At 41.8% G+C, this 14,900-nt stretch overlaps 1 protein-coding gene across 6 annotated transcripts in view; it reads left to right on the top strand.

The window, feature by feature from the left end:
• The window catches only part of ABTB2 (ankyrin repeat and BTB domain containing 2), a 158,794-nt gene that overhangs the window by 123,029 nt on the left and 20,865 nt on the right, over window positions 1-14,900 (top strand). For all 6 annotated transcript variants that reach the window (XM_074841600.1, XM_074841598.1, XM_074841603.1 and 3 more), the window contains one exon: window positions 9,979-10,131. In XM_074841600.1, the coding sequence (XP_074697701.1) occupies window positions 9,979-10,131 (153 nt within the window). The remainder of the gene's footprint in view (window positions 1-9,978; window positions 10,132-14,900) is intronic.

The following is a 14,900-nucleotide window of genomic DNA, read 5'->3' as shown; positions in this document are numbered from 1 at the left end:
TAAAAGCCAGAAACACATTCATTCAGCACTGGTACCAAACATATTTGGAACACAGAACTCTCTCTTCATTTCTGCACAGCAACTCTTCAATATTTTAAGACAAGAACTGAGGAACAAAACAGAAGCTCCTTGAAGATAGAGGTGAAATATATTCATTGAGCAGCTTGCCATTAGGACAAAGCAATGTTCTCTTGCAAAATAATAAATAAAAAAATGCCACACTGGCATCTATTTCATCCAACAGCGATGTTACTCCTATTCTGATCTTTCATTAATGACAGATCTTGCATGTCTTACCTGGCACTGGCTCAGAGAGAAGACTACTGCCTATTCATTCCCAAGTGCTATACTCTGGGCTTGATTGCCTTTTATTCAAGAAAATTTTGGCTATTTTGTGAGACCTTCTGTGATTGTAATACAGCAGCCAGAACGTGGATTATATGATAATGCTATTGGGTGGAGTGGGTACCTGATTTTAGTGCACACATTACATTATTGTACCTGAGAGAGCTCCAAAATCAGTTCTTTTCATCCACATGTATTAGTGTGTTCCTCATGCCTTCATGCTAAATTAGTTTCTGGAACTTCTCAGATTCCAGGAATGTGAAAAACCAAAAGATTACTTGGATTTTTATTGAGAAAGCACTGACGTCAGCATCAGGTGAGACTGATGTTACACGAAGACCATGCTCAGAGTAGCGTAACACGGCACAGAAGTGGAACAGCAGTGAAGCAATTACAAAAATAGAAGTTCAATCAGCTTTTTCTTAGTCCTGAAAATGAAAGAATTATCTTTTAACCTTGAAATGTTTAGCCTCTAGATACCACTATCTTGTGTTTGACAATTTCTCTTTTGAAATATTAATTAGGTTTTGGCTTGTGCTGTAAGGTAAATGGGAAACATTTCCCTGTTTAGTGTGAAAACCCTTTGCTTTGGCAAGGATTGTCTTTGTTTAGCTGAACAAATTTTTGCAGTTTTAATTAAAGAGTTTTCAGCATTGCAGAACTGCACAAAAATATTTTTATTTCTGGCTCTTTGTTCACACAGTTATAACTCGGGAGCTTTTCAGGCAATTTTCATAAGCGTGGCAATGCTCTACATTCAGGATTTTATAACTGGGCCCTGAAAATTAGTTCTACGATTGAATCTGGCAGATTGGTTTTGGCTTGAGAATCAGCATATGTTTTTAACATATGCATGTTGGCAAATCAGATTGAAGTCATAACTAAGAGGCCTGTTATCTCAATCCTACTAATGCTTTTGGGAATTAAGTATAATGGGCAAAAAAATTATGAAGGAGTCGTCTCAGCACTGGATAGTGAAGAACCACACTGACCCCAGGTAAATCTGCTTGCAGATAGCAATGTTGTCTTTAGTTTGCCAGTGTAGCTGCTGGAATAAACCATAGGAGTTACCTCTTGGTTTTTTTTCTGCCCACAGGATCAAGGCTAATCCAAGAATAGCAGACAACCCATTCAGGCTTTCTGCCCGTGTTTATCTCTGCCTATCACATAGCATGCTGTTACAGGCTCATTTCTTTAATGCAAGTAGTTTGTATTCATGTCCTGCTCCAAAATGTACCAGTGTTTTGCTTTGCAGGAGGAATTGTTGCACATGGCAAGGTTTCTTCAGTCGATCTCCTTGGGGTGGGTCATGGGTACTGGGTCTCCAAATGTCAGACTGGTTCAGGGGGGAACAGGATGTGCCAGCCGCTTCTGGTCCTCCTGCAAAGTCTCCTGTGCCCTTTTCACTGACTAACCCAGGAAATCCACAAGAATGGCTTTCTCTTTTCTTATTTTCTGTTAGCCAATGATGCTAATTTAAAAAAAAAAAAAAAAAATCCTATTAAATCTTAAAAAGTCCCTTCATGTCCTTGTTTTTCCCATGTGAGTTGATTTTGAAGTTTGAGGCAGTTTGTGACCTGCTGTGTAACTCAGCACAACTACATTTGGGCTTTTAAAAATTTAAGTCATAAAAGCAAAAATGACAAATGGCAAATTCTGAGGAGCATGCAGATGTGTAACATCCTTTCTGCAGGTCTGGGCAGGCCTAAGGGGCAGCAGCGAGGTGTATTCCTCAAGCGAGATGTATCGCTCGCAGCCCAGAAGCCAACCATGTCCTGGGCTGCATCAGGAGAAGTGTGGGCAGCAGGTCGAGGGAGGGGATTCTCCCCCTCTGCTCTGCTCTCATGAGACCCCACCTGCAGTGCTGTGTCCAGCTCTGGGGGCACCAACAGCAGAAGGACACGAACCTGCTCAAGTGGGTTCAGAGGAGGCCACAAAGATGATCATGGGGCTGGAGCAGCTCCCCTGTGAGGACAGGCTGAGAGAGTTGGAGGGGTTCAGCCTGGAGAAAAGGCTCCGGGGAGACCTTAGAGCAGCCTCCCAGGACTTAAAAGGGCTACAGGAAAGGGGGGAGGGACTCTTGATCAGGGGTGTAGGGGTAGGACAAAGGGTAATGGTTTTAAACTGAAAGAGGGCAGATTTAGATTAGATACAAGGAAGAAATTCCTCCCTGTGAGGGTGGTGAGGCACTGGCACAGGTTGCCCAGAGAAGCTGTGGCTGCCCCCTCCCTGGAAGGGTTCAAGGCCAGGTTGGACGGGGCTTTGGGCAACCTGGGCTAGTGGAAGGTGTCCCTGCCCTGGGCAGGGGGTTGGAACTAGATGATTTTTAAGGTCCATTCCAACCCAAACCATCCTGTGATTCTATGGTTTTGATTCCCACTCCACCTGCCCAGCTCTGGAAGCACAGCTTCCTTCAGAGCAACTGCTGGGAAATGGCTGGGCCACAGTTAGAATTTGTCCAAAAAGCATTTTGTGCTTACAAAATAGAAGGCTTGCAAACCAGGGTAGTCACTTTTTTATAAGAGTTGGGAAAGGCTTAACAGATCTGATGCAGATGACCTGGCCAGAGCCACTCTTCTGTGCTGGGAAGAGCCTGTGTCTCAGTGTCGCTACGAGGATGCTCTTGGCTGGTCAGAGACAGGATTTGAGACCCGGGTCCTTCAGAAATCTGTAGAATTGACCTCTGCAAGTCTGGTGGCACCAGCTGATGTGCATAGGTCACTGACAATTCTGTGTCTAATTCAGCAGATGTAACAGCAAGTCAGTCCTCGGTAGTTGCATCTGATCTTGTAAGTGATTTAAACATACAGCTGTGTATTAATTGAGGTCAAGACTGCAGTTAGGTCCAGAGTCATGCAAGAATAGTTCATTTCCCGGATTTTTGCAGTAGTTTTCGGCTTATGGAGAATTTTAGGATGTCAAGGAGTTGGGAGGAGCAAGAGGAGCATGATCAGTGGTTTCCCTTCCTCTGCGTTTCCTCTGTCGAGGTGGATACTCCCAGTGCCCGTCGGGGATCAAACAGCTCTGTGTGCATCTGGGGGAGGCAGATGGAAGTCAGTCACATCCTTGACCACATAACTACGACCATATTGTTGTAGTTCAAACTATCGTGTATATCTATCTGACTCTTATCATCAACTGTATACTATTTAAGTTGGTTTTAATTATTTTCTGTCTGTCTAGAAACCAAGAGTTCCTTCTGCCACAGCATACAGATGTTACAAATATGTTTTTCTAATGAGACACATGGCACATTCCAGAGCAGCACAAGTACTTGTTTTATGGAATCTTTTCCCTGTTGTTAAAACAAAGTTTTTGTAAAATGTGATTATAATAAATAAACCACAGACTTGAGGGTCCTTTTTAAGATGCATAGTGAGTTCCTAATGATTCCTTCATGGGTTTTTTTTAGTGAACTTGCATTTAGTTTTTACTTTGATTTGCAGTTAACATGACATGAAATCTGTCTGATGCTGCACCTTATTTCTAAGTGCGGTTTGCAGACAGGGGTGGAAAAGGTGGTATTTCTGTCTGTGGTTACTAGGATTGCTAAGAAAGATCAGAGCTGCCAGTTCTAGATTTAAACTATTCTTGTACCATTTTATATTCTATAAGCAGAGGAAACTGTGAAGGCAGATTCAGTGGAGAAAGGATCCCAATAAATATAATATTATCCAGATGTTTTTCATTCCATTAGTGTCTGACTGAAGGATAACTCGCTAAACTGGAAGTTAGTGTCATGGCATATCCAAGCCAAGACCTTAGTAACTTGATAATGATCCACTTAAATTTGAGAACTCTTATCTTCTAAGATGTGAGCCAGTCATTGTTTCAAGGGAGTTCAGAAGAAAACTTTCTTTTTGGGCCAGTTGGCTGTGATTAAATTTCTTCTTCCTTCTCTGTGAAGATCTGGGACTGATTGCTTTGTAAAGACGTGGCATTTGTTGAGATGATCCTTGAATCAGATCCAGCATGGTAATTCCTATCTTTTCCTCTGTAAATGTGGGAGGTTTTTTTCAAATTCAGTAAAGCGTTTTGAATCTGAAAGGAATGGCTCCTGACTTAAGCTGGTTGTGTTTTGGAGCAAAGATTTTGTGTTTTTTCTAAGTCATCATTTCTGTTGATATTTTATTCACATATAATTACATACTCAGAGATATTTTTTTTTTTTCCTGCAGCTTGAAGAGGGGTTTAGTGTTTGAGAATCCAAACTGTAAATATGCCACTGTTTTCCACATCAACATGACATGGTTTAGGTTTTGGATACTCTGTCTTGCCTCAGAGTCTTTTCCCTTTTCCAATTAATGAGACTTCACTCTGTTTTCTTTTTGACTCTGCTGCCATCCTTGGGGTTTTTCCATCTTGGTGTAAAGTTCAAACAACACATCTTGTCCTAGCCACCCTCCTACATGATTCACCATGTTGTTGTAGATTAGTTTTATTCCTGTTTCGTTTTCCCTTACATAGTTCTGCTCGTTGTATGGGGGTCTCCCAGGACCCCTAACTAGGAGCCTTGTAAAGCTATGAAAAAGCCTGCTTGGCTTACTTGGCAACCTGGCAATCACTCCCAGTATCTCTGCTAGTCCCATTACTCCCTTCTCTGCACATGTGCAATGAGATTTTTAAGCTTATTCCTTTTTTAAAAAAAAAGAACAGGTGAGACTGAGCTATAGCTTTTTATAGCTGTTCTTAACTTGCTCTGTGTTCATGACTTTAAGCTCCATCATTTTAGGGTAAAATGGGACTAGAGTTTGGTTCCAGCATTAAATTCAAACGTTAGCTCACTGCTCGGTACTGCAAGCCACCCTTCTTTTTTCAGTCCCTTGCAAAAAACCACAATGATCTCTAAAGATTTGGGATTGTTCTCTGCACATAGTGTCTGTATAGTTTCAGTAAATCAAATGTGGGGGAGTTACCATGGCCTACCCTACTCTGACCATAAGTGTTCTGATATTTACATGTGCTTTGCCATGCTAAAGTTTGCATGTGTTTAAAATGTTAGCAGGGACTTATAGAGCAGTTGTTACAGATGAAGGGAAGAGAAAGCTGTTCAAACCATTTAGAAGACTGTGGGACAGGCTGGATGGGAGACTGTCTGGGCACGTGTGTCTCAGGACCAGCTCAGACTGCCAAGAGGCAGACAAATTTTGCCATTCTCACCTGATTCCATTAGGACAGTATTTTCTTTCCTGCTTTAGAAGAAAGAAATTCTTGTTTAGAAGAACAAGGTTTTTCTTTCCTGATGTTGCTGTCACTGTTGGCTCCCTCCTTGTTTTGCTGTAGCAAAACAGGAGACTACAAAAAATAGCACAGGAGGAGAAGAGAGGTGGCTGTAGAGAAAATGTCTCCTCCTCCCCTTGCTCCTCCTTTCTTCAGCAGTCTTGTCCCTGGGCCCTCCTGGGGACTGAGGCAGGAGGGAGGAATTTGGTAGCATGGCTGTTTTTTCTGGGAAGACCTACTGTTTTCATCTGAGAGAGCAGGTGTTCCTCACCTCTAAAAGTCAAGCTCCAAATGCATTGTCCTAGCATTCAAGTCAGAGGAAGGATGACATGATTTGCTAACTCCTGTGGAGGTCTTTCTTCTTTTGCATACAATTAACTTCACTCTGCCAAAAATGTCTTGGCCCCAGGGCTGTTAAAAATCCTCAGAAGAGCCCACTTTGGAGACTAGTTTCTTTGTGATGCATGAGTTAACACTGAAAGTCTGTGATCCCACAGCATCTCCTCAAGGACTGCCGCACATTATCTCCACATGCCGGTCATGTCCTAGGCCATTCTAATCAAATGAGCATAGTACATTTTCCAGGAAAAAGTTACAACTTGCTGTAAATTCTCTGCCAAGTGCTGCTGCCATTATCCTTCTCAGTTATGTCTAAATAAAACAACGTGTTTCGGTTCATATGAGGGGAAAAAGCCCACAATAGGGTCCATTCTTTCTCAGAGCACATCTCACCCAGCTCCAACCCGATCCCCTTGGGAAGGGAGCGGCTGGCCAATTGTAAATGGGAGAAAATTTCAAAGACCTATAGATAAAATATTGACTGCAGATGACTGTATTGGACATCACTGCGATTCTTTACAAGGTGTATGGTAGATGAGCAGTGTCCACTTTACTTTCCACTGCTGTGTACTTCCCCAGTTTACATGTGGCAACACTTGAAGACAACTTAATGGCAAAAAACTGAACAAAGCAATGGTGGCATTCTTCTTCATAGAAAACAGAGTATGTGTCCCTAGTGAACTACTGCTGCGAGTGTGACAGATTCCCAGGGCTGGATCACTTCATGTGCAGAATTTAATGAGCTGCCAAATGCTTCTAAATGTCAGAAAGTCCAGAGGAAAATGCACAGTACAGAACATGGCATAGATGGAAATCAATTTTTTAGCTTGCAGCATTTCCCAGTTAATTTTCCATGAAGGTTTCTCCCCTTCCCCTACTCCAGTGTTTTTCAGACTGTGAAATGATCAGTGTTTCCCTAGAGGCAGATAGATGCCCAGGTTAAGGGCCACAGGGGTAATAATTGCATTTATTGTCTAGAAAAAGAAGAATTGCATGTATTTTTAGTGCAGTGCAACCCAGTGTTGGCGTTTCAGTTGATCTGCATCTCTCTCTTTCTGCTCAGATCATGTAATAATACTGCTTATCTAATGTAGTGTCAGTGAACAAAGTAATACAGAGCTGTTCCCGCGAGCATGCCCATGTGCACAGTGTGAAGAAAGGAAATAGTTGGATAAAAGAAGAGAGTGTGTGTGTTGGGGAGAATAGAAAGCCCATCCTCAAGCTAGAAATTTTCAAGAGAAGCAAAGCTACAGCAAAATAGAAATTGAAGTCGTTATAGTCCCTCCTGATAGAATAATGATTTACCCACCTTGCACAGCAATGTGAGTGGTAGGGTTGGGACAAATTAGGCTAGCGGTACGAGGAAAACATCCCACCTGATGTTTCTTTTTGCAATTCAAAGTCTGCTCTCCTTTGGGCACAAGGTAACTAGGCAGTCTGTTGAGCTGTGAGTTTTAAAGCCTTTGGAAAAAATCTGTTGAGATTTAAAAAATAAACAAACAAAAAAAATCTTTCTCCTTCCCATTCCTCCTAAACCAGGTTTTCCACATTCAAGGTCTGCATGTGCATGGAAGCCATTTATAACCCTGGCACATGTGAATTTTTTTACAGAATGGAAATTTCTTCATGATAGGTGTTATTTCTGGTGCAGACTCAATGGTATTTTCTGTTGGCTGACCACAGTCTCTTGCCGCCGAGTGCCGTGTGTAATAGTTACCGAGGTTTGGCTCGTTACTTAATGAGATGATCAGGACTGTGCTGGATCAACATCGTTCTCTGTCCAGCAGTGTTCCCACCATGAAAGTGTCAGGGAAGCTGTGATGTAGCCTAAATAGCTTATCTACCACAAAAGGTGGTAGATATAATCACTTGTAAGATGAGTTTTTCCATTGCTCCTGAGGTGTTTATCTACCTTTGAGTATTAAATTCTGGTGCTTTTAGCCTATCTAGCCTACCTCTCTGTCCTCACCAGGTCTCGGGAGCTTTGAATCCTACACTAGAGGCTCTGCTGAGTAATTAGAAAGTCTGGATAATTAATTTAGGCTCCTCCCTTAAGTGCCCGAATTTAAAAGGTGTAAATGCCTCTGTTGTAGGCCGGATAAGGGTTGAAGTTCTCTCTAAGTGCTGAGAGGCCTCTCCCAAATGCCTGTTGCAGATTGCTGCTCTTCCCTTGGGGGAGTGAGTCAACTCTGAACCGGCTGTGCTGGAGGGAGTCATCCCATCCCACTGTCTGGGACAAGTCAGAAAGCCTGGATGGGTTGGGGGATTCACCCTGGACTTCCACAAAGTCTTTCAACTGATGAGCTACTGGGTAATTTTGAAAGTGATGAACGTAGCAGCCCTGATATTTTGATTGTTTGACATAGAAGTGGTAAAAGCAGTAAGTAGCTGTCCTGTTAAAAACGCCCTTGCACTGGCAATCCAGGATTGATCAGATTCTTAAAGAACCTCTGATTTTGTAGATGCTGTTTCACTACTTGGAAGAAGAGAAGAAGCAGAGGGAAAAAATAGTGCACTTATTTGTAAAGAGGTAATGACAGTATTTTAGTGCACCTTGCAACTGCAAAATGGAAACAGATGGCACATATTTTACCGAGTGGAGCTATTTCACCCTGAAGGATGTTCAAAGTCACACAAAGGGAGTTCTGCTTGTAAATCCCATTATTGATAAATGGTTTCTAACAGGATTGGTGCTGCTTACTCTTACTGTGCTCGCATATGTGCACACACATATACATGCACAGCTTTGAAAATGCCTTTCATGGGTTCAGCTCCTTTCATTAATGCCAAAATCATTTTCTGTTTTCTGGTATGTATCTTTTTTTTCTCTGAACTTTATAAAGGAATTGGTACCTTCTCCCCTCAATTATTTTCTTTTGAATGCTTAAGTCAAAAGGGCTCTTTTCTCAGAGTTAATAAATTTGTTACTGGAAATGGAAAAGGAATTTTCAATTACAGCTGACACTTCTGAGCCTTCCACTAGGGTGGCAGGTATCCTTGGGGAAAAAATAAGCAAATAATAGATCAGTCTGAGAGGATGGATGGATGAGATATGTTGTGTATGAGAGTATTATGGTACCTATATATTACTGTGTAATTTCAGTACTGTGCTCATTCTTGCAGCAGGAGTGAGAGGGGGCCTCTTCATAAGCTAGTCCAAAATGGCTGTTGTTGCTATTGTTATTACCTTATTTATATTCCTTTACTGCCTTGCAACCTTTCATACTGGGTAAAACTTCCCTGTGTTGGATGCTGTACAAATTAGGAACAGATAGAATGCTTTTCCACAAATTGCTTACAATGTAAGTAATGTTGTAAATTTATTCTTGTATAGAGATGTCTGCATATTAGTTGTTTTCTTTTTGATTTACTCATTCTTCCCTCACAAAGCAGTTCCCATTAAAACATAGCTGCAACAGTTCTGCTGTGGTCTAGAGGGTCAGTTGTGCAAAAATGATTCTTCTGAGCGGAGGCCTGAGCTTGGCACGTAAGAAATGTAGGATGTGAAAAGCCGTCAGGTAGTGATAATGTAACTTAAAGATCAGTGGAGGTAGTACTGAATTAGCCTGGTTTAGTTGAAGTTTCAAACAATCAAGAATCTTTGTTAATTAAGCGGTAGAGCAGCCTGTACATATGGATTATTTAGAACGACAGACAGAATTATTACATAAACTGCACATCTGAGAGCCCTTCTGATCCAAAACACAAAGCATTGGCCACTTGAGCTGGGGCGGCCTGACCTATAGCTAATAGTAGAAGTAGGTCCCTTATGTTCAGTCCTACAGGGTGAAACGTATTGCAGGAAACCAGCATGTCCCGTCATGACCTCGCTTGGGGTAAAAAGCGGTTCAGATAGCCAAGGCCGAGCAGTTCCAGTTCTTCCACCTGCTGTGACCTGCCAGTCCTGCTGAGCACAGGGACAGAGTCTGCCTCTGCGGGTGGGTTTTATCTGTGCCAGCCTCCCACAAGCATGCCCAGGAAGCGATTAAGTGTTGCTTTTGCATCGCAGCACAAGATAGCAGACCCACGTTAACTCTGATGGAATTTTTTTTTTTTTCCCCTTTGTTCGCACAGGCCCTTCATGCTTCTGCCGCCGCTGATGGAGTGGATGAGAGTGGCTATCACCTACGCTGAGCACCGGCGCAGTTTAACTGTGGACAGTGATGATATCAGGCAGACAGCCAGACTGCTCCTACCTGGACTGGACTGCGAGCCCCGGCAGCTAAAGTATGTGGAACAAGCTTTATAAGCAGCTAAAGTAATTGTAACTTCTTACAGCATTCTTCTTACTATATTTCACTGGAGCCAGATCTCAAAATGCTAGACAGGTGATACACGTTTAACATTTTAGTATTCCAAAAGATAAAGAAACTTTGGCCAAACACTGCAGCTGGGGTAGAAAGATTTTGTCTTGCCAAAAGTTATGTAGGAAGACTGAGACAGAGAAGGATTGAAACACAATGTCCTGGTTCAGCTAGGTATTTGGTTTTTATGCTGTAGCCTTAATTACAAGATTATTCTTATGTTTTTTGAGATACCTTGATGAAAAGTATCAGTACCTTTTAGAATCCTCCCCTCATATATTGAACAGGGGTTTATAATTAGCTTGATTCATTAGCACATCATAGGTATTTTATTCAGGTGTGTAGTCCTTTAAGTTGCTCTCATTAGCACTGGTTTTGATATCGGGGTTACATCTTGAACTTTACTACAAGGTCGTTTCTTGAGTGAGTTTTGACCCCATATACCTCCAGGTTAAATGAGTGGGTGGGACATGTTAATAACAATAAATAATACTTCTATCATGCTCTTAAGTGATGAAATGATCACCTGAAAAGATAAAAATATGCCCTTACTCTTCGAATTATTCTTCATGAACAATAAAAGCAACAAGAAGCTTTTAATCAGGAGTCCTGGATCTGTCTTTGTTGCTTTTTACTTTTTCCTTCTGGCAGCCAAAAAGGCTTTTGCTTTTTGCTACATCTCTGTCTCTCCATCTGTGAATTGAAGGGTAGCACTTACCACCCACAAAACCTAATGCAAAGCTAAATTAGTTGATGAGTATGTGGGTGAAATTAGATGACTGAATGTTTCGTCAGCTGCAGCTGACTCCAAGACATTCTCAGCTCTCAGGTCCTGCCTTTCTCCTGAGACATGGTACCTGACTGAGAGTGCTGCCAGTCTTTTTGAAAACTAAGATAAACAGGTGATCCTCAACAGTTATTTAAACTCCTTGGCTTCAGACTGAAAGGGAGCAGCTGAACTTGGACTTGGAGTTGTCCTGGAACACTTTTCTTCTCCCTTTTCTCTGCCAGTGTACGTGTGCTCTGTGTCAAAGCACACGCTACTCTGGCTTATGTGTGGATGGCAGGCGTTAGTGTAGGCAACTTAATACGGGCTAAACTAATTTTACATATGTGCCTAATGCTTGCCAAAACCTTTTAAATTCTTCAATGAATGGTACCACAAAAGACTAAACTAATCACAAGTACTTCAGTCAGTCTCATGGTTTTTCTTTCAGTCTCTCCTTTAGAAAGACTTTTGGTTTCAAGACTGAATCCAAACCTTCCGCTTCAAAGGCATCCCCCTCTCTCTCTGCACTGCTTTTTTGTGCACATTAATATACAAAGCACAGGTAGTCCCTTACTTTATAGATCCTATACCTTAAAAAAAAAAGTAAATAAAAGAGGGCAGGGATTTAGGTGTTTGATTTTCCTGCTGATATGAACTAAAGGGAAACACTTAGAGACAGCCTTTGTGAAAATGGGGTTCATCTCAGTAACTTCAAACTGAAGCCATAATGATACAGCTATGGAATGAAGGTCTCAATAGAAACCCAGGAGGACCAAAATAATGTAAGCAATAAATAAGTAAGAAGCAGGTATAAAGGGCCTCAGCCACAGTATGTGGGATATTCAGGCATAAGATAATTCAATTGCTGGGTTGTTAAGGATTAGCAGTACAGGAGTATGTTAAAGGTTTCTATCCGGTTTAGTGTCATTACAGAAAGAATGACAATTCTGTAAGAAAACTAAGATCCTTTCACACCTTTTACCTCACCAAACTGTTCCTCCATAGGGATGTATGCAGTGTGCATTCCCTGCAGGTGAATCAACCTCTTTTTAAAGTAACACGCATCACCTTTGTAATAGAGGACAAAAATCAAAGTTAAGCTTGACCAGGTCTTTGTTCTGAACCATCATGCATGAGTTTTATTTTCAGAGGTCTAATGATGTTCTGCGATGTGTGGTATGAGAGGAAGAGCATTGTCTTTTTGCTGCATGAAAGATTTAAACTAGAAGAAAAAAACCCATGAGAGAGCAATGCCTCGTTTCCAGTGCCTGTTATATGATGCTCTAAAGCAGTCATTTGTATCTGGTCATTACAGCACATTTAGGGGAAAAAGAAATCTTGGAACTGAAGCCAAATTTATCCCTGACTTGCTGTGTGACTATAGGCAAGTTGCAACTCCCTTTTCGTCATGATGCACAGGCTGAAAGTCATTTAATGATAGTTCCTTGCAGTGGTGATGCATCAGGTAGGGTATGTTGAAATCCCTGAAAGAGAAGTTGTGCAGAAGAACGAAGTATAATTACTATAACCTGAAATTCAGACCTCTAATACCTATTCTCTGACACAGACTGTTTGGGCAGTATAGTCTTCCACAACTGTTAGTGTCTTAGTGGATGAAGCCTTCTAATACGATGCTCTCAGTTTGTTTGCCAGACAATTTATAAACATCTTCAGTACTCACCTGTTACTGGTTAAATGATAATGTAAATGGGGAAATGCTAGATTGCAAAGAAGTGTGTTTCTTTTCCATCTACTTAAATATAAATGTTAGGATTTCAATATTATTATCACACACTGCTTTTTTAATTATTATTATTTTTTCCACATTGCAGGCCAAATTTAAATCACTCACTACTAGTAGTTGTAGTAGTAGTTACTGCTTATGAAACCCAAAGAGCACACCAGGCTTGTGCTCCCTCCTCAAGCTATCCCTTCCCAAACTAGGACCTCAGCCCTACCCCTTTCCCTGAGCTCTGCCCCTCTGATGTCTCTTGGTCCCCCATCAGTTCTTCAGTTTATCCCCTGGGCACAGCTGGGTGTACATGGGAGCTGCTGCCTGTCTGGGCAACTGCAGGAGCACAGGCTTTACCCCAGGAAGCGTGCAAAAGTTTGCCTCTTCTCCACAGGATAACAACTCGCACATGGAAAACCTGCTGTGGTTGCAGCTGCTGCACAGCAGTTGTGCATATGTGAGCTCTCCCCGCCCCAGCTCTTGTAGGATGCTCTAACTTTTATCACACTCTAAAAGAAAAAGTGACTTTGCATCTATTGGAGCACGCTGGCGAGCCACTGCTACAGAACAGCAAGTGTACGGGAACTGTTGCGTGGGCTGAGCCTGCAGGTCCCCCAGCAGTAAAGCTCACAAATTGTAACTTCAAATTCTTGTGCCTGACCTGGCCCTCCTGGCAGCTCTACACCAAGAACTCCAGTCCACCTTTCTAATGGGTCTCTGACAGCTCTGGGAAACTGTTTTGTTTTGCTGTTTGCTCTGCAGGGCTGTCAGTGCATTGTGTGTGTCAGTGAATTGCATGTGTCAGTGTGTCCTGTTCTGTCACCCCCTCCCTTGCTCCAGCAGTGCCCGTAAATAGCACTGGGTGGAACCATGTCTGCTAGCAGAATAGAAACAATGTGCAAAGACAGGTACCATCCCTTCAAAACCTTTTGTTTTCTGAGGCTCACTGGATTTCAAGTGATGTAATTTTATTTCACTTTTTTTGCATAGGATTCTTCTCCTCCTCCTCCTTCTTATTATACAAAGTCATTGCATCCTATCCTACATAATACTGTAGCATCGAGATGCTGTACCAGTTACCGTAGTAGAACAAGATTATTAATTGGCTAGCCTAGCTCTAGGATTTGTATATATCTAGCATTAAGCCTTTTTTACCTTACTGTCCTCTTGTGCTCTGTACTGTGTGTCTAATCTAGTATCTATCTGGGTGCTGCAGAGATCTTGTCTTCTCATGTACTCAGCTGCCTCGGAGACAGGTTTTATTTGCAGATGTATCTCCAAAGACCGACTGTCACTTTGCTTCGCTGCTGACTGTTCCCCAAATTGTACCCTGGTGCAGTTCCTTTCTGAAAGCAGCTGTGGTGAGATGCTGGTTTCCCCTGTACAATGTGACCGGTCACCAGGCTGTGCAGGGATCTTTGTTAACTCAGCGTATTGTTCATAGCATCTGCTCACCATTTGTCATCCACCATCAATGCAAGTTCAGAAGCATTAGAAAATGACCAGCTGAATTAAAACGTGAATAAGATTCATCTTGAATCTTTTACATGAAGTGATGAGTGTTTTACTTATCTGGCAGGCCATACAAAGTTTCCTGAAGAGGTTAGCCCTGTTGAAAGAATCTCATTTTTCAAAGAAACCTGGCAGGCTGATATCTCACTGAGAGTTTGCACAAGAGCCTGTGTTGAAAACCAGACAACTAGTAGAGGAGGCATTCACCCTGAAATAACATCAAAGGGCTGGCCATATCAGTGCCCAGCTGAGATAGGCAACACCTCCAATTTGGCAGTGTTTCTTCAGTGAAGGAGATACCCTTCCAGGTTTGGAATTTAGAAGTCTCTGAGCAGATAACCAGAAGATTTACAGGAATCCCTGGGCTCCTTCCAAATGAGATAAAGGTCATTTGATAGTCATCTAAAGGATAAGGATTTAATAGAGCTTCACAGAATTGTTAAGACAGTTCCTTTCATCAAGGTGTTGGAAAAAAGAATGTTCTACTGCCTAAATTTAATTTTGATTTAATATTTTTTTTTTAATTTTGATTTTCTTTTTCACAAAATAATAAGGATCATTATTTTCTTTCAGAAATGGCTCTTGTTTCAAAATAATCACTAGTCTGGTAGACAGACAGCATAATTGTTCCATCCTAGAACTACACTGGTATTTTATTAGATACACTTTCTCTCCACCT

This window comes from Strix aluco, chromosome 16, assembly GCF_031877795.1.
Source record: "Strix aluco isolate bStrAlu1 chromosome 16, bStrAlu1.hap1, whole genome shotgun sequence".
Lineage (NCBI taxonomy): Eukaryota > Metazoa > Chordata > Aves > Strigiformes > Strigidae > Strix > Strix aluco.
This window is presented reverse-complemented; position numbering and strand designations above follow the sequence as displayed.